We start from the raw sequence: 23512 nt of genomic DNA, 5'->3' as shown, positions 1-23512 counted from the left end.
CTACTATCTCAATGTATAAACATAAATATTATATGACCTGATTCTTCACTGCTGCAAGTTCAGCCTTTAACTGATTAACCGTTTCCTGGAGTTCATATTGCTTCTATTTCATTTCAAAAATAGTCTTGTGCTTAACTTGGAAGCAAGCTAACTTGGTCTTGCTCATATTTCTTCCCATTACTCTCATACGACCAGGATTAGTAGGTCCTAACAGTTTGACGAGTGTATCTTCATCTTCATTTTTAGCATACAATGGATTGGCACCACTACCAAGCTCAGCTGCCTTTTGCTGTACATCTGACAACAAACGATTAACATGAAAAGCATTTGATATAGCAAACGAGAATTTATGTTTTTCACTTACAATCTTTTCAGCCGCATTTGTGTTTATAGGAGTTCCATCTTTTCGGGTATGAGACTTGACCCAGATTTTATGTCTTGTCACTTGAGATGGGTCATCAACTGTTTTTCTACGGAAACATTGCATGTCAATATACCAACGTACCAATTTAAAAGGAAACAACGAGAAGAAAGAATACTTACCATGTCGTTTGCTAGTCTAACCATTCCCTTCCGACTACAAGTGTGAGGTATATGTTTGCGTCTTCTTTCCTTGTATATGTTATCTACTTTCAACCAATATCTTACTCAACTCAAAATTAATACCTTTAATTTTTGGCTTGTTTTCAACTTCAAAAGTTTGTTCCACTTAACCGGGGGAACATTCTTCGGTCTGAGCTTCATCCTTTATTGGTTATTATCGGCTTCATTGATTTGGGTGACAAGACGTGACGTCGATGATCTCCACAACGCTCCCATCTGCTTAAGAACTGCATCCCTATGGTAGTCTTCATCAATTTCAAACCTGGCCTGCTTGGTCTTTCATTCTTGTTGGTCCACGCTTTCTCTTACGGTTGGTTCCAACTTCAGGCTCTTCATTAGTAGAAAGTTCGACTTCACCTTCAGGCTCGTTTGTGTTGTGCTGCTCTTCTGTTTGTTGTTGTTCATCGTTTCTCTGTTCAGGGTTTTGTTGTTCTGGATCAAGTTCAGGTCCTTCCTGCTCTTGAACAACTTCATGTTGGTCTGCCCCTTCACCATGTAAAGTACAGACAAACTCAACTTCTGTATCTTCTTGTACTACTTTCTTTATTGACTTCTTGCCTCCCCTCTTTCTTCCACGTTTCATCTCAATTTACATGCATCAAATTATGAGTAGGAAAAAGTTTAACTCTATACAAAACAAGAACCAAGAACATAACAAGCACAAAACAAACACATAACAAGCACATAAAAAGCACATAAAATAAGGATACGCTTCAGACATATATGCCTTCACAATCTGTTCTGACATTATCGGCTTCATAATTGTCAACTTCCATGTCAATATTTGTAGGCAATGGCCCAAATTCAGCATTTCCCTCTTGAATATCTTCTTTACTATATCTTCTTGAAGGACCTCTCATGACAATATACCAATTAGAAGACTCATTTTCCCTTGAGTAAGAGACTTGCTTCGCTTGAGAAGCCATTATATATGGGTAACTTGTGAAAGAGGCTTGACTATGATTCATGTTAACAAGTGTAAAACCATCTTCAATCTTCACTCCATTACCCTTTACAGCCCAATGACACCGGAACAGAGGAACATAGAAGACATTATAGTCTATCAGAATGATGTCAGTTTCTCTGCCGTAGTAGGAAACCCAATCAACCACCTGTGCTGTATCTTTCGCACTAGAACTACAAACTGCTGTAGCCTCATATCAACTGATGGGGTGTGAAACATCTGACCGTTAACTATATAGCCCGTATATCTTTCCTGAAGAATGTGGACCATAAGGACCATAAGCTAGCCACTTGAGTGTTTCGTCATGTTCTTTAGAATCAATAGGCACCTACAAAAGTTAAGACTAGTAAAACACCTATATCATATTACCAAAACAAGATAACAAATCATGTACCTGTTGTTTTAGCCATGAAGCAAAATTCTTAGTATGCATACTCCATAAGACTGATGCATCTCCTACATCTGTCATCTGAGTCTTGTAAATACTGGAGATGCTCACTGGACAGAGAATGTACATATTAGAAATAAATATCAAAAGGAGGACAGAAAATATAAATATAAAGAATAGGATTCTTACTCTACAAAAGGTTCGACGAGAGCAAAATTTTGGATGATAGCAAGATGTGCTATTTTCTTCTCCATTTCAGTGAGTGTAACTGATGTGCCAGGTGATATTGGACGACCCTCTATAATAGAGTTGTTCTCATAGTCCATGTTTCTCTCTACTTTGCCTTGTACATTTGTTGACTTCTTGAGAAATTCACTGAAAAAAATTCATACATTCCTCGGCAAGATAAGACTCAGCAATGCACCCTTCTGGTCTAGCAGGATTTCTAACAAAGTCTTTGAGGACTTTCATGTACCTGAAAATGTGACTATGTCGATTAGCAAAATAAAATGGGTATCAAAGAAACTTGGAGGAAAATATCTACAGCAGTCATGAAGACATTACCTCTCAAATGGGTACATCCATCTAAAATGGACAGGTCCACCAAGTCGGGCCTCCCTTCCTAGATGCACAGTCAAATGGACCCTGATATCAAAGAAACTTGGAGCTGGGAAATATCTTTCAAACAAGCAAAGCGTCTCTACAATCTCCGCTTCCATAACCAGAAACTGCTCTCTATCAATAACTCTCTGGCACAACAGATTGAAGAACGCGCATAACCTTGAAATTGCTAGTCTTGGTCCTTTAGGTAACAACCCTTTAAGTGCAATTGGAAGAAGTTGCTGCATTAACACATGATAGTCATGTGATTTCAGCCTTGTGACTTTATAGTCATCTAACAAAACACCTCTAGATATGTTGGAACAATATCCATCTGGCCCTTTGAAGTCAAAAAGTCTCCTGCAAAATATCTTCTTCTCTGTCTTAGACAAAAACCACGGTGCTGGAAGAAGATATGTTCGTTTTCCATAGATGCGAGGGTGAAAGTCCTGCCTTATACCAAGATCCTCAATATCTTTACGAGCCGGAAGACCATCCTTGGATTTCCCACAGCCACATTTCTCTCTACATGCATAACATCTATATAATCATAACATAAACAATACATAAAATCAAATTTAGACATAACATATTCAAAATGGAAAACTATATTAGGTAGCATGAAAGAGATATCTTACCGCCCAATAAGGTAGCTTGAAAAAGATAGATATTTTCTTCCATCGAGATAACTCATCCTCATCTATTTCCACTTCTTCCTCTTCCTCCTCATCTTCATCTTCCGCTTGCTCTTCATCTAAATCGGTACAGACCATCTTTTTTCTCTTACTCCTAGAATGTTTAACATTGCCAAAGTCATTCTTGAAATTTCTGAGGTTTTGAGAAATTTCAAGGCCGGTTAAAATTCTTCCCCTTCTCATTTGCTCAGCTTTTGCATCGAACCACTTCTTCTTTCCCCGAAAACTATGAGCTGGTGGCAGACCTTTTTCTGTGGCACATATACACATGTTTTCTGTTGTACTTAAGCCACATACTGTCTGTGTTCTTCCCACATAAAGGACACCCCATTTTTCTCTTCACTTTGCAGCCTGCAAGATTCCCATAAGCTGGGAAATCACTGATCATCCAAAGCAGCATTGCCTTCAGTGTGAAAGTTGATCGAGTAAAAGCGTCGTACACTAACTCTCCACTGCTCCATAGATGGTTTAGATCTTCAATGAGAGGCTCTAAGTAGACATCTATAATGTTACCGGGCTGTTGTGGACCAGGAATCAACAACGAAAGCATTATGTTCTCCTTCATACATAAATCAGGTGGTAAGTTGTAGTTGACTAACAATACCGGCCAGCAACTGTACATAGAATTCTTCGTATTGAATGGATTAAATTTGTCTATTGAAAGTCCAAGCCTCATGTTCCTTTCTTCAGCGGCAAAGATAGGGTATTTCGCATTCATCTGATCCCATGTGACTGAATCAACAAGGTGTCAAAATTTCCAATCAGTGGTTTTGTTGCTGAAGTGCCACCTTAAATCCTTAGCCATTTCCTCAGACCGGAACATTCTCTTCAACCTTGGGATTATTGGAAAGTAGCGTAATACTTTCTGTGGGATTCCTTTCTTGTTCTCACCAGTATGGACATTAGTCTTCCATCTCGATGCCATGCATTTTGGACAGTACTCAATTTCTTCAACTTCTTTTTGTATAAGCAGCAGTCATTCACACAAGCATGGATCTTCTCGTAACCCATATCAAATGATTTCAAAAATTTCTTAACCTTGTACAGTGAAGTGTGCAGCACATTCTCCTCAGGTAAAATTTCCGGCAACGTCTCTAGCAGTTCATTGAAGCTCTTGTAAGACTATCCATTCTGAGTCTTCAATCTAAATAATGACACTATTGCAGATAACTTGCTGTGGTTTGCACATGTAGGATACAAAGGTGTTTCAGCTTCAGCTAGCTTCGCCAAAAAATCATCTTCTTTCTTGTCCTCTCCCTCTTCTATCTCAAAGACATCCCCCGTACGAGCTAAAGCTTCATCAGAACACTCAGCCGCTCTGTATAACCCAATGATCTCATCATTCCATTGACTTGCCATGCTTTCATCTGCAACCACTGAGCTCAACTCTCCATGCAGATACCAATCAGTGCGCTTCTTATAAGCCTCCTCCATTCCCCTAGTAACAAAATGAGCAACTACCACACTTCCGCAATGACGATCTATGTTACGACAGTCAATGCAAGGACAGACAATCATATCATTTCCCCCCGAAGCTGCAGCCACTTCGCGTACAAACTTAGTAGCTCCTCTCTCATAAGCAGGATCGACTCTTCGGTGACATGAAACGAAAACAAAAATTCACAAGTTCGGTGACTAAACACATACTAAAACATAACATGTATGATAAAATTCATTACCTGCTCAGATGAACCTAGTCTTTGTCCACCATTCTATGTTCTAAAACCTAAATTGAAACTTTTAGTAACATAGAGAACCATTCAAAGTAACAAATAATATAATCAATCAAACCTAAATTGAAACCATTATTGCATTACTGTAAATCGAAATCGATAAAATCATGAATCACATTTAATGTTGTTAATAATAGAATAAAGGGAATCTAAGCAAAGAACGTGGAGCAGGAACGCAAATCAAACAGGAAAGAAAACAAAGAGGAAATCAAAGCAACACAACAAAACATCTCTACGATTTGAGATAACAATCGAGAGAGATGTCGCAATTTCGACCTTCGATACTTTCGCAATCGACAACAATGGATGTGTCAAGCTTAATTATGGTTCTGGATTAGCGGACTAGGGTTTTAGAGATGGAGATTGTGGTCGATTTTTTTAGGGTTACTAGGGAAAGATGGGAAAATGAGAAGAAGAAAGGTCTTTCGTGAGTGGAGAGGGAAAATAATCAGATTAGTCTTTTTTTTAACTAAGTGTGCCGCGGTAAAGCTAATTTTCACTACAAGAAATATGTACATTCTTAGCTCACGAAAAATGCTATAGTAGGCAGCCATCATAGGTACCCCCTCTACAATAGTATTTTTATAATGCTGTGAAATGTGCAGATACGATAGCAATATTTGAATGTTGTTATTAATTTTAATTATAGCACTATTTTTTTTGTTACAAATTGATTGTGATTCGTATATTCCTGCTATAATAGGTCTTTTGTACAATTAACCACAAATAATTATAATTAAAAATAAATAATTAAAAATTAAACTGAAAATTACTTTATAATTAAAAATAAAATAAATTTTATTTATAAATTTAAATTGGTTTACAAATAAATTCTAGTTTACTAAACTAAACCAGATATTAAAAAATAAATTTAAACCACTAAAATTTCCTAACTCTACACCAAACCAAATCTAAACCATATTAAAACAAAACCTAAAAAATTTTTTAACCCTAATCAAACTGCCGCTTCTTCTTCTTACGCCTCCACATACCGCCGCGTCTTCTTCCTCGGCTCAGACCTGCTCGCCGTCGTCACTGTCCTCTCCACAACAGAGCTCGGACCTGCTCGCTGTTGTCGTCTCCAAAAGATCTTCCTCTCCTCCATCTTCTTCCGCCATCTCGCCGTCGTCGCGTCTTCTTCCCCTCCTTCCTTTGTAGAGGTGGAGAATCCATGTCCATCTCTGCCTCCTCCGCCGTCAAGCTCAAACCGTAAATCTTTCCATACCAGAGCTTTTCTAATTCGGTTTGCGAATGACTCAGGGGCTGGTCACACCAGAGCTCCTCGTTGGCGTCGTCGTTGTTGAGAGATGATTGAGAGGGAAGCAATGGAGAAGAAGGATGTTAGAGTTGTTAAAGATTTTTTTTTTGTCTGGTTAATTATGCTATTACAAATTATAAGAACCATTACATAGACGATATTACAGCCGGCAATTATACCTGCCTTATGAGGATTCACGCCTGACTGCATCACCCTGAGTAGCCCTATGAGATCCATTCCTGACGGTACTCCTTGCGCCATGCTGAAGATTTTGTTTAAGCATTTTCTATAATTTTAATTCCCTTTCTCCGGAAATTGAAACTCAGACCTCTTCCTGTAGAAATTGTGTTGTCTGAGGTTTGAACTCTAAACCTGGGTGTAGCAGCCTTTAAACCTTGACCACTAGGCCACGGTGCTTCCACAAGTTGTTAAAGATTTGATACATGAAAAATTGATTGTCGAAGAGACAAAGTTCTGGAGAGAAGAAGATTGGAAGAAAAGAAGAAAAAGGAATCTACAGAGGAAATCTTGGGGAGAGAGAGAGATACACACAAAAATTGAATCTGAACAGTTGATTATAATTAATTAATGGTTAAAAATGGCGATCCTCACATCACTATCTTAACCAATAGAAAATTAGGAGAATTTTTTTTCTTTTATGTCTTCGACAAGAGTGTATTATTTATTATGTTTAGTTTATTAAAGCTTTAATAGTATATAGAAGGTATGGTGAGTTTGTTTTATGTAGGGTATATGATCAAGACAATGTTTGAGAAGTATGGTTTTTTATGTTTCAAAATAGAGTTTAATTATAGAATGAAGATTTAAGGTCTGTGTTTTGAAAGTTATAGAATAAGATTTAAAAGATGAAATTTTGATTTTAGTTTTAAGATTTGAGGTTATAGTATAAGAAGATTAGAAATTTAAAGTTTATGTTTGAATTTTAGAACTTAAAAAAAAAATGTTTAGGAGTTTGTAGTGTTTGTAATTTATATGTTAAGATTTGGTGTTTAAGTTGAAAGTGTAGATTTCAATTTTTGGTACAGTACATAGGGTTTAGAGTATATTTGTGGTTTGTGGAATAAGTTTGGACTTTAGATATAGGGTTTGGAATTTAAAATTTTAATTTAGGGGTTATAAATGTTAAAATGAATTATTAAATATACATGTAAAGATTAATTATAAAATTAAAGAATTTTGGAAATTACAAATTGTGTTTAAATATCTAAAAAAGAGCTTACGATTTGGTATGTAATTTAAGTTTAGAGTTATAGTGTTTGAAATATAATGTTAGAAAATAGCTTTTCTTAGCGTTAGAAAAATGCAATTATATGTCTTTGAAAGTATTATGGAAGCCGCTTAAATAACTTTTTTGGCGCTTAAGTATAATTTTCTGCTAAGTATTGGTGGAATGAGTGATTTATATTCCCGCTCACTTAATCTTGAAAATAGCATTAATTAAGTGTTATTTTAGGTTTCACTCTATCATAGCGTTTATCGAATGCTATAATATATTATGGAAATTTCAAACGCACCTACGATAGCAGTTCAGTAAAATTTGCTATAACAATGTGCTATCAATGTGAATTTTTTTGTAGTGTTTAGGCTCCTGCTTAGTGAAACACTGCCATGGCGTTTAATTTACCCTATTATATAATAAGCAAATTTTAGACTCATCTATGATAGCAGTTCAGTAAAATGTGATATAGTCATGTGCTATCAATGAAGACTTTTTTTGTAGTGCGGCTTCGATTGTGGTATGGAATGTTACATCAAGACCAAAAAGGAAAGATTTGTTTACTTGGAGAATCACTCGACAAGAAACAAGACTGTTCTAAGCGAAGAACAAAGAGATAAACTCATGAACTTTAAAAGAAAATCGATTGATCGATTATGAGAAAGAGTTTACATATTTATACTACTTGTGGTCAAGGCATGACATAATTAAAAACACTTAGAAAATAACAAAGTTGATTGAGAATGTTGAAAATCAGTCAAATAAACTCTTCAGCTCAGATCTGGTCAAGGTGACCCTTCGGCTGATGTCTAGATTAATCCGGCCAAGATGGTTCCGTCGCGGTAAGGGGCTGGACGAACATGGGACAGTCTGGACAGTCTGCCGGGTGATCGAGCAGTGCACTGATGCGGCCTAAGTCTTCAGATAGCTTGATGATTTGTGCGTTAGAGAAATCTGAGTGATAGAAATCCATCAGTGCGTCGGACATGAGAGACAGTCCATCAGTTCGGTCTTCAGGACACTTGGTACACACCAAACGGCCCAAGAGAGAGAAGTCGTGACCATTTTGGGAAACCTCATGAACCAAGTCAAGTCTGGCTCGGCTGTTGGCTTTAACTTGTCGGGATGGTTGGGAAGGACAAGCTCTGGTACGGTTAGTTCAGACATCTGGTCGTGGATCTGGCCGAAGCTCCATTCTGAATGTAAGCGGGTCGAGACGGTACATGGCTCGGACGTCCTGATCGGCACTGTGGATAGACGAACCTCAGCTAAGTCGTTCTGAATGGTCAGACCATTAGTCTTGTCCGGTTCCATGTACTGATCCATGGACTGAGGCACATCAGGAAGTCTACTTGTTTTCTTCTTTCACAGCAGTTGCATGAGTAAACGATTATGGGTCGTCGTTTTTCGAAGCGTTTTCGGTCGAGTGATTGGTTGTCTTCGTTTGCTTGGGTTTTACTATTGAAGTAGTCATGACTTGTCAAAGCTTTTGTTCAGCCAAGAAGCAGAGTCGCGACTGTTTTTGGCATCCCAACATTGTTGCGGTTCTGTTAGGAGTTGGGAACTTAATACAAAGGTGATAAGTCGATGGGATTGCCTTAATGGAATTTATCTATGGTTTTCCTATGATCACGTTATAGATGGTCGGATGATCTACTACTGCAAAGTCAACGATATTTGTGACTCTTTCGGCTATGACTGGAATCTTAATCGACCCGAGAGTCAACGACGTTGTGCCTGAAAAATTAATTAGCGGTTTCAGCATTGGTATGACTTCGCCTAAGTTGACGTTCGTGCTTTGGAGGGTTCCGTGGAAGATGACATCGACACTGCTTCACGTGTCTACGAGGATCCTGAAAACTTCGAGTCTTTGATCATGAGCTCAATGACGAGTTGATCACACTGAGGTTTGTCGATTCCGATGGTTTCGTTTTCCTTAACTGTGATCGTGTCATTCGGGACGTCGATCGGCGGCGACCAATTTGTGCTTGCGTCGGCCTTTATCGGTGATACAGTGTCATGCCAATATTGCGATCCTCCGATGATCATTTTCACTCTTCGACAATTGTTGTCATTTCCTTTGTCATCAGGTCTACTTCTGGATTTCCAGTTCTTGCCCGACCGGTTCCCTTGAGATTTTTCGGGTGGCAGGTCCACGTGTTTCCAGACATTCTTCCATGTTCCATTGCAGAGTTGATGGCATAGTTATGCACTCCTAGGACGTTCTCCCCCTCATGATGGACATACTTGTCGCTACGAGAAGTTTTCTTTTATAACTTTTGATCCGTGTTGGAAAACTGCCCGAGTTATCGCTGTTAAGTTTTTTAAACTGTTTGGCTAGAGAACTAGTTAGATTGTCTCGTTCGTCTGACTTCTATTCAAAAGTAGAGAACATCTTCTTAATTTTCTCGAACACCGCGGTGTTGGCGTTAGCGTTAACCTCAGAAATATTTGCTGCTGCCGTAGTTTAAACGTTGACGTCGTTGATATCGCCGTTACGATCTGGTCGATTATTATGATCGTCTGTAGCCATATTTGACCAAACGTTTTGTGGCTGCGAGTTGGATTGATCTATACCCTCCCTCATTTTAATGCCAACTTGTGGGAACAGTTTTTCTTGGAAATGATGTGTGGACGGGAAGTAGTGCCGACGGTGGTGGATCCGCTGTGCTCGCTTGTAGAGTGTAAGGCGGTGCTGAGGTAGGACGTCGGATATCGACTCCGGTCTGACAAAGATTTGATGAAGCATGACGGAACCGGTCCAAGATTGGCTTTATCCGGTGGAGGAGGAGAGGTATGTAGAGGAGGATGTGGACAAGCAGACGCGAGAGAGAGCCAAACATATACTGAAGTCCTGGGATACTGGATTTCGTCGAGGAGAAGCAAAGGACAGATTATGTTAGCGGTGAAGGAGCTACAAGTTTCGGATGGGAAGGATGCTACAGTGAAGAGGAGAAGCGACAAAGACATGAGGAGACGGGGAGGAGCGAGGTCCTCACGCCCAAGACTGGCTTGAGGCAATGGCAACGGTGGAGGCAATGGAGGATCTGGCGGATATAATAGATAAGCCATTTTAATTGTACAACAATTATATTTAAAACTACTCTAATGTACAGCCCAATATTAGTCTTGGCCTTAAATTATTCAGTTATTAGAGTATTTGTACTCCCTACACACAACTTCCCCCTTATTTGCACTCCATACCCTATTTCCCTTCAATTGTTTTCCCCCCATCACTACCAATTTCCCCCAATTCAATGGTATCCCACTCTTTTGAGCATATTGAGCTAATTTGCTCTTTTTAATAATAATAAAATTGATTATATGTAGCAAAATTATGTATTTTCAAACTTTTACAATAATAAGAAATTATTAATATTAAGTACATGTAGAATAAATATGGAATTCTAAACATAAATATGTCAAATATTGTTAATTCAATTACAATTGATAACTTTTATGGAATCTTAATAAAAGAAAGAACAATATATGTACTCTCCAAATTTAGAGTGTAATTAAATAAATTAAAATATTCTGTATATAAAGTATAAATTAGAAATATTTATTTTCATGTTTTGAGGGTGTTTGTCTATTTTAATATTTCAAAAGATGAATTTAGTATAAGAATATATTGTATTTATTTAAAATTGATGATAAAGTAAGTTACATGTAAATCATTTTATACTAATAATGCTGACCTAGACATAAGAATAATGTTTCATAGACTCATATTGTATATAATTTCAAATTGTAAACAATATATTTAAAATGTTTACTAAAATTAAAATTAGACACATAAAAATCAAATAACTTCCATCTAAACAAATCATAAATATTATCAAACGATACCTGAGTTATATACAATATTAATTTGATCTAGTGATATGCTAGACTTTGGAAAGCTAAGCGACCCATGTGCGAAACAAGTCCACGACATTATACATGTGTACCCAGACGGATATAAAATGATGCTTTCACCCTTATTTGTATATCTAAAAGAGAAAATGACTAGACTAATACAAAAAAGTGAGGTAATGACTAGACTAATACAAATCTTTTGAAAATAATTAGAGTGTTTTTAGAACCCTAGTAAATTACTGTTTAAGCCCTTTATTATTTTTTTTAGTTGTGATTAATTTTAAATTTAAAATCCACATCAGAAGTAATGATACCACGTCACTTAACACGAAGGAAAATCAAACGACGATCATTAACTTCTCCGAGACTGTTCTCACACTAAACCCTAACTGTTTTCGAAATCGTGTTCACTACAACTCTTCTCGGCAGAGCGGCTTCTCTGAAATAATCTCCATAATCTTCTTCTCTAGTCTCCGTTTCTCTGAAATCGTGTGTCCGTAAGCTTCTTCTTCAGATTGGTTGTCTCCTCAAATCTCCGTAATCGTATTCTCTGGTATATTTCGAGGTTTTGCTCTGAGTTTTTCGAGTATTTGAGTGAGTATAATTAATGCTGTGAGTTAGATATATGTTTTGTCTGAGTTTGAGTTAGTATTCGTTACGGCAGATTTAGGATCCTTAACGTCTGATTTATAGAAGGTAATTGTGACTGATTTAGTATTCTTTGAGACTAATTTATTTATGTAATGATGGCTGAGTTATGTTTTGTGGCTTGTTTATTTTATGTCTTTCTTCTGATTTATCATTGATATGTTATATATGTCTTTTTTGATCAGATGGATGTTTCCGAAGATCTAGCAAGGGATTACCCTCCAAGACTTTACCCTGAAGGGGCTTCTATTTTTGAAAACAAAAGCATTAATACGAATAGCCATTTTTCTGAGATCCCTCGACTTAGACAAGCAATTGGAATAGATGTGTGGGATAATCTGAAGACGTATCCTGTTGGATTGATTGCTAAATTGGCTGAGAGCAAATTGGTGTGGTCTGGTAAGACCGTACATTATCTACTTTGTAGACAGCTGCGAGTCTATAAGAAGGAGATTTGGTCTCTCGTTGTTGATCAACCTCTCAGGTTTAGCTTAATAGAATTTGGTGAGATCACGGGTTTAAACACAAATCCACTGCCAGAAGAAAGTTTTGAACCTGATCCAGAGAATTACAAAGCGTTGTGGGAATTGTTGAAAGTGCCGCTTGGGTGGGGACCCAAGTTTGATGAGCTTATAGAAGCTTTAACGGAGTGTCCATTCTGGAGTGCTGATCAGCGGAAATGGTATGGGCTGTTGTTTCTTCAAGCCATTGGACTTTATGGCTTGCATCATAATTGTAGAATACCCTTTGAAAGTGCAAAAAGAGTATTCGATGATGACGCCCTGATGACTTATCCTTGGGGTCGGACTGCCTATGAATTTCTTGTTGATTCTATCAAGTTGTTGCATCCACAAGGAGGGTCGTACACCCTTAGCGGCTTCAAGGACGTGTTATTGGTTTGGGCGTATGAATCTGTCACAGTGTTCGGAGAGCTTTATGGCAGAAAAGTGAATCCAGACGAAATTCCTCTTTTGCGATGGGGTGAAAGTCGTACTCGTGAAAGTCTTGCTACTACAATAGCTAAGGAGATGAATGATCATGGAACGGTAAGGTTTAAATCAGACATATGAATCCTGTAATGTAATGTCTGAGTTATTGGATTATTTTATGGTTGAGTTGTTAATTTTAATGACTGATTTATGTTTTTGTGTTGTAGGTGTGTGTGAGGAAAATGGTGATGAAGGAGGGTCTAGAAGAGCTGTTTCCTCAGTGGAAGGATGAAGCAGATGACCCACAACTTGATAACCTAATTAAAGATATACATGCAGATAGGTTTGTTAGAGATTTTTATGTGCAATCGAATGAGAAGAACAAAAAAACGAAGGCTGGAGTTTCGTCAGAGGCTGAGCCACCCTCAAAGAAGCAGAAGAAAGGTAAGAAACAGAAGGAGGTGAAAATCAATGAGGGTGAAACTGCTGTTGTAGAGGAGAAGGAGAGTGCAAAAGAGAAGGGTCGTAGCGAAGCGGTTCTGCTGAACATAGTTGCTCATCTCGAGAAGTTGGACCGAAAATTTGACTCGAGATTAACAGAATACGACACCAAGTTTGGAGATTTTTCCCAAGGCCTTTTGGATACCATTGGAGATACAGTGAAAACTACAGTTGAAGAGCGTTTGAGAGTTTTGGGGGTGTCCAATAGTAGTCAACCTGAAGGTCAACACGTGATGGTCTCAGAAGACAACCAACAGCCGGAGTCCAATAGTGGTCAACCTGATGGTCAAAACGTGATGGTCTCAGAAGACAACCGACAGCCGGACTCCAATAGTGGTCAACCTGCATCTAAGACCCCTATTGATAAACAGTCCGAAGACAGCCAACCGCAAAAGACCCCTGATAAAGGCCAATCTTAGAAGAATCTGGCAGATGATATTGCTAAAGCTGATGCGAAAGGTATGGGAGCAAAGCTGAATTCAAAGGTTGTCAGGGATAAGGCTGCTGGGGTGAAAAAGAACTTGGATTCGGCGTTTGGTAATGCCGATGCAACAAATGCTGATTTGGTCTCTGATTCTCCTGGTAAGGAACCACCATTCGGACGCGGTTGCAGGGGCTTAGGGAAAAGAAATAACTTAGCGGCTGATTTGGAGAGGAATGAAGCTGAGTTAAAGAAGAAGCAGAAGCAAGAAGAAGCTGAGTTGAAGAGGAAAAAGAAGCAAGAAGAGGCTGAGTTAAAGAAGAAGCAGAAGAAAGAAGAGGCTGAGTTAAAGAAGAAAAAGAAGCAAGAAGAGGCTGATTTAAAGAAGAAGAAGAAGCAAGAAGAGGCAGACTCAAAGAAGGATATTCCTGCTTCAAAAAGGACTCGCAGTGGTACAATAAGAATACCCATTCCGACTAAGCAAATTAAGAACACCAAGTATTCAGACGAACTGTGGCCGGAATCTGATGTGGAGGAAGATGAAAGGAAAAGGTGTGGAAGAATAAAGGAGTATCGGCTGAAAGCTGTTCAATTATCTCCAGATGGGTCTCAAATGAGTGCGGAATTTGGTCCTTCTGTACCATTTCCCCACATCGGAGACAATGTAACGACGTGCATGAGAAAAAGGTTTTGAACCTTCACCTGCAATATATGATCCTCTAGGACCTGTTGATCCGGTTAAAAGGGATAATCTTTTGCAACACCTAAAGCCACACGAGTAAGGACTTTTGCACCATTTCGTTGATTTTAGCTAATAAAAACATTTTGCAGAGACTGAGTTGTGTTAAATTATCAGGGAAATTCCACATGGAGAAGCTCACGAGGATATTGAGTTCTACAGAATCCTCATCACTCCAAGACCTTGGCCCATCAAAGAATATGGATGGCTGGTTCAAAATGTAAGTATGCAGCTGAGTTATATTTACTTTACGGCTAAGTTATAAGTATGGTACAGCTGAGTTATATATTATCTGTGTCGCATATTGCTTCGTATATTAGAGTCCTCATTCAAAGGTCCAAACAAGATCCCAGCCCATTCTGGTCCAAGCGCGTTGCCTTTATAGACTCTTGGTTCCTTGAATCATGGGTTCACGATTATAAGCAGTTCGAAGTCAATCCGGAAACGGTCAAATTCAAAGGAAGTGGTTACAAGGGGTTAGCAAACGGTTTGATCCCCACAGACATTCAGAAAAAGTTGCGGTGGTTTACAGATGTAGATCACTTGTACGGAGTGATTAATACTGGCGGCAATCATTGGGTGGCTTTTCACGCGGATCTGCATAAAACGAAGGTTGATTGCTATGATTCAATCGTTGGAGAGCAAACACTCGAAAGTGATCTGAGAATGCTAAATTTCTTTGGGCCGCTTACTCGTATGCTCCCTGCGATTCTGAATGCCCTTATTCCTGATGATATCCGAGTCCATACCAAGAAAGAGTTTGTATTCAGACGAAGAACAAAACGTATTGTTCCACAAAACAACCTGAGAGGCGACTGTGGAGTGTATTCATTGAAGTTCGTCGAGTGTCTAGCGCTTGGTGTAGCTTTTGATGGGATATCGGATGAAAATATTCAAGGTCTGAGAATGAAGATGGCAGCAGATATCTTCAATGAAGGAAGTTGTAGTAGTTTGGTAGGGTCGTTTGGCGATGAATGAAGATGAGTTTTGTATGACTTATGGCTAGATATTTTGTACTTGACTTAAAGTTATGATTTGTTTATCGTAACTCAGCCACCTTGTTTAAATTACGCAGCCGTTACGTTAGATATAGCTCAGCCAAACCTCAAACCATACCCTAAAATAGGAAAATATTTAATAAGTCAGCCGATTCGTCTTCATAAAACAGCCGTTTAGGTAGATATAGCTCAGCCAAACCTCAAACCATACCCTAAGATAGGAAAACATTTAATAAGTCAGCCGATTCGTCTTCATAAAGCAGCCGTTAAGGTAGATAAAAGTCAGCCATACCTCAAACCATACCCTGAATTAAAATAATTGACATGTTTATACTTAAAAATGTTATAACATTCCCTAATAAGTGAATATATAATCAACCGAACGTCTCTTATTTATTGAATTAACGAGTTTAGAATCGATCATGATCTTGAGGTATATGTTGTCTTGCAGTTACTTAAAACCTTACATGTAGATATAGAGTGTGATCATAATACAACTCTCCTAAACTATATACAACACATTTTAAGACTAAATTTATGTTATTTGTTATATTTATCACACCGTTATTCCAAATCCTAAACATAAAATCCCTAAATAAACAAACCTAAACTCTAAATACTAAACCCTAAACCCTAAATCCCAAATATTAAATCAGCCGTAATAGGCTATATAACTCGGCCGCCACGTTTGTTAAATGTTGTCGTTTGGCGGAAAATAAGATAAATGAATTTTGAAAAATTTCAATTCTCGCCGTTTCACGTTCTATGTTTCTCTATATATAGTGCCCTCTCTAATACCCTTTCTTACGCCTTTATCTCTCTAGAAAAAAAACTAAACAATATCTCTCTATCTCCATCAAAAGCCATGCTGATTGTTCCTGAAAATTCAGAGAGGTTAGAGAACAGTGTTTTTGCGATACTAAGCTCTGCAAATCGTGAAAACCTCCCTGTTCTATACCCTGGTCCGTGTGACTTGCTTGACACAACCAGCCCTACATGGTTTAAATTTTTGACTGATCTCTCCCTGGTCATCCCGACGATTCTTGCAGAAGGATGGGTTCATGCATGGCCGACATACTGCGACATTTCCGATCATTTTAAAGAACGCTGGTTTCTTCAACTCGCTGTAAGGCCCGACATTTGTTCATATATATTAATATATACCATCGGTCTGTAATCTTTGTATTTTTTGTTTGCCGTAGCGGATAAACACATGGGATCGAAGGCATCATTTGACAGTTTGGCGTAATTTTAATCTTGTGGCCAGAAGTCTATTTCGTTGTCAGATGCGCCATTTGAGGTGGACTTGGTTGGAAGGAGGCGAGAAGCCAACTTGGATGCTAACCAGCGTTTGGCTTGATCTCTGCCACATGTTTGAAGAGTCTGGTCCAGATAATTTTGGTTCCTGAAAGTCTTTTCGTGTCTGTATTTTGAACTTCATTATTTCAGCCATAACTTGTTTCAATGATTCAGCCGCAACTAGTTTGAATGTAATCTCTGCCACATGTTTGAAGAGTCTGGTCCAGATAATTTTGGTTCCTGAAAGTCTTTTCGTGTCTGTATTTTGAACTTCATTATTTCAGCCATAACTTGTTTCAATGATTCAGCCGCAACTAGTTTGAATGTAATCTCGGCCACATGTTTGAAGAGTCTGGTCCAGATAATTTTGGTTCCTGAAAGTCTTTTTGTGTCTGTATTTTGAACTTCATTATTTCAGCCATAACTTGTTTCAATGATTCAGCCGCAACTAGTTTGAATGTAATCTCGGCCACACATTTTATATAATTCAGCCATAACTTGTTTCAATAACTCAGCCGTAATTATATTTTGAAACGCATTATTTCTGTTTGTGAATGTTATCTCGGCCACATATCTAATATAAATAACTCAATCATCATTGTATTTAAATAACCCAGCATCGATTTAATTTTAAGAGGCGGTATATGGGAAGTTCCATCATTATGCGCGTGGGAAAATTTGGCTGCCATGATAATATCGAGACTCATTATTACGAGTTTTTATATATATGTTTCATTTACAATATCGAGACACTGATATTATATTGTATTTTATATATTTAATAGTATTATATCTGTGATGTCGTATCTCTTCTTACAAAGTAAAACAATTTTTAGTTTCCAAGGACTTTGAAATCTATTTTAACAATGTCTTCCTCATCCTTCACCTCAGGAAATTATTACAGACGACGTAGGAATACGGAAAGAGGAACGCCGAAAGAGTGTTGGTGTGGTGCACCATCTGACATTTTTACATCTGGAAGCGAAACAAATCCAGGAAGATTGTACTATTGCTGTGCAAAAGGATATCATAAGGTTAGTTCTGGTTCTTATTTCCCATGTTCGGAAACGTAATACTTAGATCTGGTTACATTGGTGAAAACAGAGTCATTTATTCAAATGGGCGGATGAGTGCTTGGTGGAAGAGGTTGAAGATATTAAGGCAGTGATAAATGGCATGAATAGAGACATCTCGGAGTTGCGAGTTAACGTTGCTCGGTTGGCGAATGGAGTAAAGACAGAATCTGAGAGAAAAGGAGGCGAATGTTTGAGTGAGAGTCGGTGTTTGAGGAATGTGGTTGTTTGTGTGGCTGGAATGGCGATACTTTGCTACTACTACTTCTCTGTTTAGTCATGTTTTGTCATCATAAGTCAGCTTTCGCGTGTTATGTAACTCAGCTTTTATTAACTTTTAAGTTGTTTTAACTCAGTCGTATGTAAACAAAACTATGCGTTTATTAATATATAACTCAGCCGTTAAATCAAATTGATAAAAGCGAGAATGTTTTGTTACTTCTGGTAAATGACATAGATAGCCTTTGGCTAGTTTTATTTACTTTTATGCTCAGATAGTCTCATCAACCAGTAACATTGATTGACCTAACAATTAGAAAAAAAACATTGTCGGAAACGGAGAAGGAACCGCAAGGATACGAAATCGCCGTCGACATTGTGTTTACTTCCTCTTCCTAAAAATAACGGTGAGATCTCCGTTATCGTTATCGTTATCGATCGTTTGTATCGTCTTCGCCGCATTCATATCTACAAGTACGTCTTTTCGGTAGGATGTCGCGACGTTAAATATTGATTTGGGGTTTTGTTTCGAGTGAGTTAGGGCTATGTTTCGAGTGAGTTAGGGTGTAGTTGTGATTAGGTTATTGTTGTGTTGTAGCTGAGTTATTGTTATGTTGTGGCAGAGTTATTGTTATGTTTCCCTGAGTTATTGTTATGTTTTCCCTGAGTTATTGTTATGTTGTGTCTGAGTTATTTTAATGTTGTGGCAGAGTTATTGTTATATTCATTGAGTTATTGTTATATGTCGTGACTGAGTTATTGTTTGTTTATTTGTTCAGATGGATGTTTCTGATGTTAAATCACGGGGTTACCCTCCAAGACTTTATCCTGTAGGGTCTTCTAACCTAGAAAATAAAGACATTAATCACAATTTCCGTTCACGAGATTTACCTCATATTATAGAAACACTAGGAGAAGATGTATGGAAAGCACTGGTGAACTCTCCCATTGGAGTAGTTGCTAGGCTAGTTGAACGCCGAAGCGTGTGGTCTGGTAGAACAGTACACTATCTACTATGTAGACAGCTGCGAGTACATAGGAAGGAGATATGGAGTCTGGTGGTTGATGAGCCTATCAGGTTTAGCTTGGTAGAATTTGGTGAGATAACTGGGTTAAACACTGGTCCATTGCCAACAGAAAGTTTTGAACCTGATCCTGATAAATACAAACCGTTTTGGGCGAAGCTGAAGGTGTCGCTTGGGAGGGGACCCACGTTGGATGAACTGAAGAACTCAATAGAGGTCTGCCCGAGTTGGACATTTGAAGAGCGTAAATGGCTAGGGCTATTAGTTCTTCAACACATGGTACTTTATTGTTTGCATCAAAATTCTCGGGTGCCATTTGAAAGTGCCAAAAGAGTGTTTGACGATGAAGCCATGAAGTCGTATCCATGGGGTCGGACTGCATACGAAGTTCTCATTGACTCTATTAAAACGTTGGCTCCAGACAGGGGGTCATACACATTAAGCGGCCTAAAGGATGCGTTATTGATTTGGGCGTATGAATCCATCGTCTGCTTTGGCGAGTGTTTTGGGAGAGTGGTGAATAATGAAGACGTTCCACTTTTACGATGGGGTGGAAAGCGTACTCGTGCAAATTTCGAAAACTTGTTGTCTGCCGAGATAAAACAACATAGCCAGGTAAGGTGTAACGCTGCGTTTTGATTTCTTAAATGGCTGATTTATTAGACTTAATGGCTGAGTGTTGTGTTTATTTGGTGGCTGAGTTATATTATGTCCTGGTGTTACAGGTGCGTGTTAGGAGAATGGTTTCGAAGGAGTCAATCGAAGAGTTTTTGCCTGAATGGTCGTGTCAACCTGACGACCCACAACTCGTTAACTTGATAACAGACATACATGCAGGTAGATTTGTAAAAGGTTTTTGGGAAGTGCATGGAAATGCGGAGGGGAAGGGTAACGAGAAGAAGAAGAAAGCTGAGCCACCCAATAAGAAGCAGAATAAAGTTAAGACCAATGAGGGTGAAGCTGCTGCAACGGGAAAGGGTTCAAGCGAAGAGGAAGGTAATAAAGATTCGGGGAACAACGCGAGTCTGATGGCCATTGCGAGTACTCTGGATAAACTTTCCAGAAAATTTGATCTGATGGACGCGCGATTTAAAAAACCATTGATTGACCAGAAGTCGATAGATGACATGGTGAAAGTTGCAGTGGAGGAGCGTCTGAAAGTTATGGGGATAGGAAAAAATCCCAAAAACAAAGAAAACCTTTCAAACGTCGCCGCCGACCAACAACCTGAACCATTGTCATCACTGCAGCCTAATACCCAGCAGAAGTCTGTCTGTAGTCCACTTTTAGCTGAAACCCCTGGAAAGGATATGGGACCTAGGAACAATTTGTCCAACGAGCTTGATAAGCAGAGAGGGATGAAAAAAACTTTGGCTAAGGAGTTTGGAACACATGCTGAAGATGAGGGTGCTAATGTTCTTGATTTCCTATATGTTTCTCCTGCAAAGGCAACTAAGGCTGAAGACTTACGTCGCCGCTCCACGCGCAACCGTACTATAAAGGATGAGGATGCAGAAGATAAGAAAAAAGCTGTGCAAGCAGAGGCTGTGTTGAAGAAGAAGGAGAAAGCTGCCGCTAAGAGAAAAGCGGCTGCCTCAATGAAGCAAAAACAGCCTGAGTTAAAGAAACCAAAACAGGCTGAGTTAATGAATGAAGAACAGGCTGAGTTAAAGAATCAAGAACAGGCTGAGTTAATGAATGAAGAACTGGCTGAGTTAAAGAATCAAAAAGCCGATAATGAGAAGAGAAATAATATAACTACACCGCGTGCCAATGTAAAAATGCAAGGTTGAAGATTCTGTAAGGACAGTGAATTTGCTGTAATGACCGACGAAGTTCTTGCGGAGGAGAATGAAATCTTGCCGGAGTCGCCTATGGCGAGTCAGGAATTGATTAGATCTGCTATAGTAAAGGAATATCGGGAGAAAACGGTTAAATTATCTCCACAAGGGTTTGCATTGTCTGAAGGTTCTTCAAGACCAGTTTTTCCGTACATTGGAGACAATGGAACGACGTGCATGAGGAATAATGTTGAGCCTTCATCAGCAATATATGACCCTCTAGCACCTGTTGATCCGATTGTATTGGATAAACTTATGCAACACATCTCGAGAATTCCACCCAAACCACCAGCACCAGCAAAGAAAAGAGTTGTAAGATCCGCCGCTCGTGAGGGTGACTTCTACAGCATACTCATCCTTGAAAGACCGTGGCCGCATAGCCAATATGGATGGTTGTTTGATGATGTAAGTCTATAATTACGACAGAGTTTTACATTATATTTCAGCTGATTTCTATCTTCTATTAAGGCTGACTTATATATTTGTTTACGGCTGACTTGTTAATATTTATTGTGTAGCATATCTCTGCGTATATTAACGTCCTCATTAAGAGGTCCATGCGAGATCCCACCCCATTCTGGACCAAGCGAATTGCCTTCATTGATCCTTGGTTCTTGAAGAAGTGGGTTGACGATTACAAGCAGTTCAAGATAAAACCTAATATGATGAAGTTCACAGGGAATGGTTATGAAAATCTTGTACACGGTAAGCTTCCCTGTAACTTTCAAACAAACTTGAAGTGGTATGAACACGTGGATCACTTGTACGGATGTCTTCCAACCGGCGGAAATCACTGGGTGGCTTTTCACGTGGATCTGAAGAAGGTTAAGGTTGATTGCTATGATTCAATCATTGGAGAGGTAACAGCCAAAAGTGCTTCGAAAATGCTTGAAGAGTTTAAACCGATAACGCTTATGCTTCCCGATATTTTGAATCAAAACATTCCTGCCAATCTCCGAACCCCGAGTAGGAAGAAGTTCGCATTCAGGAGGATGAGCAAAAGGTACACTCCACAAAACACCCAGATTGGCGATTGTGGGGTGTATGCGTTGAAGTTTGTGGAGTGTCTAGCGCTTGGTGTAAGTTTTGCTGGGATAAACGATAAAAATATTCAAGGTTTACGGTTGAAGATGGCGGCAGAGATCCTCGATGAAGGAGGAAACAGGGCGTAGAACAATTAGCTTTCCAAATGAATCTGTGTTTGTTATTTTCAATCAGACTTTCCAATTACCTTAAGCTGTTTAATGTTGTTTTATTTTATTAAGTCAGTCGTTACGTTAGATATAGCTCAGCCAAACCTCAAACCATATCCTGAATTAAAATAATTGATATGTTTATACTTAAAAATGTTATGACATTCCCTAATAAATGATCTTGAGGTATATGTTGTCTTACAATTACTTAAAACCTTACATGTAGATATAGAGTGTGATCATAATACAACTCTCCTAAACTATATACAACGCATTTTAAGACTAAATTTATGTTATTTGTTATATTTATCACACGGTTATTCCAAATCCTAAACATAAATCCCTAAATAAACAAACCTAAACTCTAAATACTAAACCCTAAACCCTAAATCCCAAATATTAAATCAGCCGTAATAGGCTATATAACTCGGCCGCCACGTTTGATAAATGTTGATGTTTGGCGGGGAAATAAGATAGCAACTAGGAATTTTTATTCTTTGAATTTGGCGACTATTCGCATTTCCATTGGGCTCTATATATGTCCAATTTCCCTTTTCATTCTCTTTCCAATATCATTCACTCTTTATAAAAAACCTAAACCATATGGATATGGAGATTGTTCCTGGCTGGTCATTAAAGTTCGCCAGCAGTGTGAATGCCATTCTAAGTTCTGCAGATCGGGAAAACCTCCCGGTTCTAAACCCTGGTCCAGGGGTCTACGTTGACAAAACCTCTGTTACGTGGTTTAGATTTTTACATGATCTTTCGCAGGCGATCCCAAATATTCTTCGAGAAGGATGGGTTCATGAGTGGCCGACATACCGCTTCATCCCCGCTCATTTTAAGGAACGCTGGTTTCTTATACTCGCTGTAAGCACCGATTATGTATATATATTCCATTAAACAGCAGTTATATGTTTAAAGGGACGCTGGGTTTCTAATATTCTGTTATCTTCTTCTTTTAGCGGAGAAACACTTGGGATCCGAGACATAATTTTTTAGTATGGACGCATTTCAATCTGGTGGCCAGAACGATGTTTCGATCTCAAATGCGATGGTTGAAAAGGTGTTGGGCGCAGGGTGGCGATAAGCCTGAGTGGATGATAACTAGAGTTTGGCTTGCTCTTGTCGACATGTTTGAAGAGTTTGGACCTGATAATTTCGGTTTTTGAATGAGATTTTGTTTATTTTCTTAAAAATTCGACCACATTAGTATAAAAACTTCGCACTAATTCAGCCTTATCAGAGTTGTATAGATGCTTTCCAAAGGACATGAATTATAGTATAAAA

The 23512-nt window shown here is 38.6% G+C and overlaps 4 protein-coding genes across 4 annotated transcripts; 3 read left to right on the top strand and 1 right to left on the bottom strand.

The window, feature by feature from the left end:
- The first annotated feature begins 878 nt into the window (after positions 1-878).
- On the top strand, positions 879-20981 carry LOC117127755. Its single transcript, XM_033278406.1, has 2 exons — positions 879-10738; positions 11025-20981. The coding sequence occupies exon 2, from the start codon at positions 19836-19838 to the stop codon at positions 20979-20981; it is 1146 nt and encodes a 381-aa protein (XP_033134297.1). The 5' UTR covers positions 879-10738; positions 11025-19835.
- LOC103872102 lies at positions 883-4684 on the bottom strand. The gene is made up of 9 exons (XM_033278408.1): positions 4438-4684; positions 3496-3982; positions 3246-3344; positions 2520-3095; positions 2348-2430; positions 1962-2065; positions 1835-1895; positions 1350-1747; positions 883-1089 (listed from the first exon to the last, which is right to left on the bottom strand). Exons 1-9 carry the CDS (start codon positions 4682-4684, stop codon positions 883-885), a joined length of 2262 nt encoding a protein of 753 aa, XP_033134299.1.
- On the top strand, positions 12170-13833 carry LOC117127756. The gene is made up of 2 exons (XM_033278407.1): positions 12170-13030; positions 13141-13833. Exons 1-2 carry the CDS (start codon positions 12170-12172, stop codon positions 13831-13833), a joined length of 1554 nt encoding a protein of 517 aa, XP_033134298.1.
- A 30-nt stretch (positions 20982-21011) lies between the features above and the next one.
- LOC117127754 lies at positions 21012-22201 on the top strand. The gene is made up of 2 exons (XM_033278405.1): positions 21012-21434; positions 21548-22201. The coding sequence occupies exons 1-2, from the start codon at positions 21012-21014 to the stop codon at positions 22199-22201; spliced, it is 1077 nt and encodes a 358-aa protein (XP_033134296.1).
- The last annotated feature ends 1311 nt before the right edge of the window (positions 22202-23512 follow it).

This window comes from Brassica rapa, chromosome A09 (genome assembly GCF_000309985.2).
Source record: "Brassica rapa cultivar Chiifu-401-42 chromosome A09, CAAS_Brap_v3.01, whole genome shotgun sequence".
In the NCBI taxonomy this organism is placed as follows: domain Eukaryota; kingdom Viridiplantae; phylum Streptophyta; class Magnoliopsida; order Brassicales; family Brassicaceae; genus Brassica; species Brassica rapa.
Note: the sequence above shows the minus strand (reverse complement) of the source record. Positions and strands in the feature narration are given on the sequence as shown.